This window comes from Bison bison, unplaced genomic scaffold, assembly GCF_000754665.1.
Source record: "Bison bison bison isolate TAMUID 2011002044 unplaced genomic scaffold, Bison_UMD1.0 scf7180017864527, whole genome shotgun sequence".
Taxonomy (NCBI): domain Eukaryota; kingdom Metazoa; phylum Chordata; class Mammalia; order Artiodactyla; family Bovidae; genus Bison; species Bison bison.
Window position 1 is genome coordinate 594302 of NW_011495078.1, and position 2172 is coordinate 596473.

General features: G+C 61.1%; 1 protein-coding gene across 1 annotated transcript in view; it reads left to right on the plus strand.

The window, feature by feature from the left end:
- The window catches only part of GAS6 (growth arrest-specific 6), a 17041-nt gene that overhangs the window by 5521 nt on the left and 9348 nt on the right, over positions 1-2172 (plus strand). The window contains exon 6 of the mRNA XM_010831533.1: positions 2097-2107. Within this exon, the coding sequence (XP_010829835.1) occupies positions 2097-2107 (11 nt within the window). The remainder of the gene's footprint in view (positions 1-2096; positions 2108-2172) is intronic.

Below are 2172 nucleotides of genomic sequence, written 5' to 3' on the forward strand. Positions count from 1 at the left end.
AGTCGGCAGGCTGAAGCCTCAGTCGCTTGGCTCCTCTGCAAGAGGCTGAGGCTGTGGCTGGCTCCCTGGCTCTGGAGGGAGGGCAGGAGGGTGTCCCGCAGACACAGCACATGCCCAGGCTTGTCCATGGCCACGGGCCCCAGAGCCGGGACACAGGCTGATTCACTCAGATCTGTGGACGGAGCCAGCCCAGCTGGGAGGCCTGCCTGCTGCTCGGGGAGAGGGGGTGGGGTGATCGCCGGGCCTCCTTCCTGGCCACGGAGCCTGCAGACATTCCTTTGACCTCAGGGCCCCGGACGCCTTGTGAGGAGGTGTGGGCAGGACGCCTGGGGTCCCACTGCTCACTGCTACAGGATCAGAGCTCACAAATGGTAGAAAGGGAAGGTGCCTTTAATCAGAGTGCTGGCACTCTGAGGAGATGGTGGGCTCAGCAGCCCCCAAAACCACCTCCGAAGCCTCGGCTCAGCCTTGAGAGCTTTTAAAGGGATGCGGGAAGGAGCCTTATTAGCCACTGAGACTGGGGTCAGCGTCCTGCTCCCCGCACAGAGTGCAGGCCCCTCAGCTCTCCTCACGGCCCCTCCAGGCACTGTCTTACTGTTCGGTCACACCGTTTGTTCACGAGGTTACTGAAGGGGAAGCTGGGGGAGAGATCAGGTCATCTGTTGTTTATTTTTAGTTCTTTGATCTGCACAAAGAACCATTAAGTTAAGCCAGGTGCTGTGTGAAGGTGTGCTTGGGCCAGAGACAGGCGAGCAGGGCAGGGCCTGGTTAAAAGCTGGTTACAACGCAGTTTTGCTAAAGTGATGAGAAAGGGGGCTTCCTGCTGAGGGCAGAGTCCTGCCAAGGGCTGCTCGCAAGTGCGCACTTACCAGAACATCACTGCGTCTCTGAGGGGTTGAGCTGGAGGTCTGTCTTCTGTAACTTGCTGCTGACACGGGCGCCACGCTCTCAGAGGGAGTGATGTCTGTGTAGGCCTGGAGCATCTCTTTGCTGATGGTTTCAGTTGCCCCCTTACACATACGGGCAGAACAAACGATTCCGATGCCCACAGAGACAGACTGTCAGGAGCGGTAGTGTGAATCCCATTCTCTCGAGGCCACAGGTTTAGTCCTGCTCAAGACGGAGCCACTTCCGGCATCTGCAGTCTGCTGTTCGTGCAGTCTGCCTCTTGCCTGCAGCGGCAGTCACAGCCTCTGTAAACCTCCTCAGAAATGCTCATCCGACACTGAGTGTGACCATGGTCCTGATCAGAACTGCTGTTTCGTACTTATTGGTGGGGTGCGTGGGGGTGCTGCAGGGTTCTGCTCGAGGCCTCCAGGATCCTACCTTACCACTCCCGCCCCACTGGCTTCCCAAGGCTCCAGTCACCAGCCTTCCTCTGAGAAAGGTCTGCTCTGGAGTGGAGCAGAAAGCAGCTCCCCTGCCCCCCCACTTCTGCAGTCAGTCTGAGGCTCCCCACAGCCAGCCCCCGGGGCACCCCAAGAAACCACTGCAAGCTGCCCGCTCCCCAGAGGCACCCCTCTCTCACCCCCACTCTCCCAGAGGCAACTCGCTTGCCCACCTCCCTCTCCCCATGAATTCCCATCTGTCACGGCAGCATGAGGGGTCAGGGCCCGGGGTCTGGAAGCCCCAGGGGGGCCCTGAGCACAGACGCGGCTCCGCTCTCTTATCTGGAGAAACCGCCTCCAGTCCATGCACATCGGTGCCTCCCGGGCCTGACGAGCCGCGGGAGGCCTCCTTGTGTCCCGGTGGCGGGTCCCATCCCCCGCTCTTCACAGCCGTCTGCCTCCCCCTAAGAACGCACTTCCAGGCAGGCTGTGTCATAGGGCGGTCATTGTGGGGTGTGGAGGGTGGTGCTCAGGGACCCAAGGGCTTCTCCCCCCACTTCTCCAGGGGCCCTTCTCTACTCAGGCTCAGCCTCTCTTGTGCCCACAGCTGCCAGGGCAGTCCTGAGGGCCAGCCCAGACTGCGGGGCTCAGATTCTAGGGAAGCCCTGTGCTGTCCGTGTGGGTGCCCCAGGAACTGTCGCCGCTCTGAGAAGCGCCCTCTTTGGAAAACCCCAAGGGCCGGCTTTGAACCTCTGGTCGACCTCGCAGACCACCCAGGGGTGAGGCAGCCTCCGGCTCTGAGTGAATCCAAGCATCCCGCATCCCTGGCTGCAGGACAGCAGGG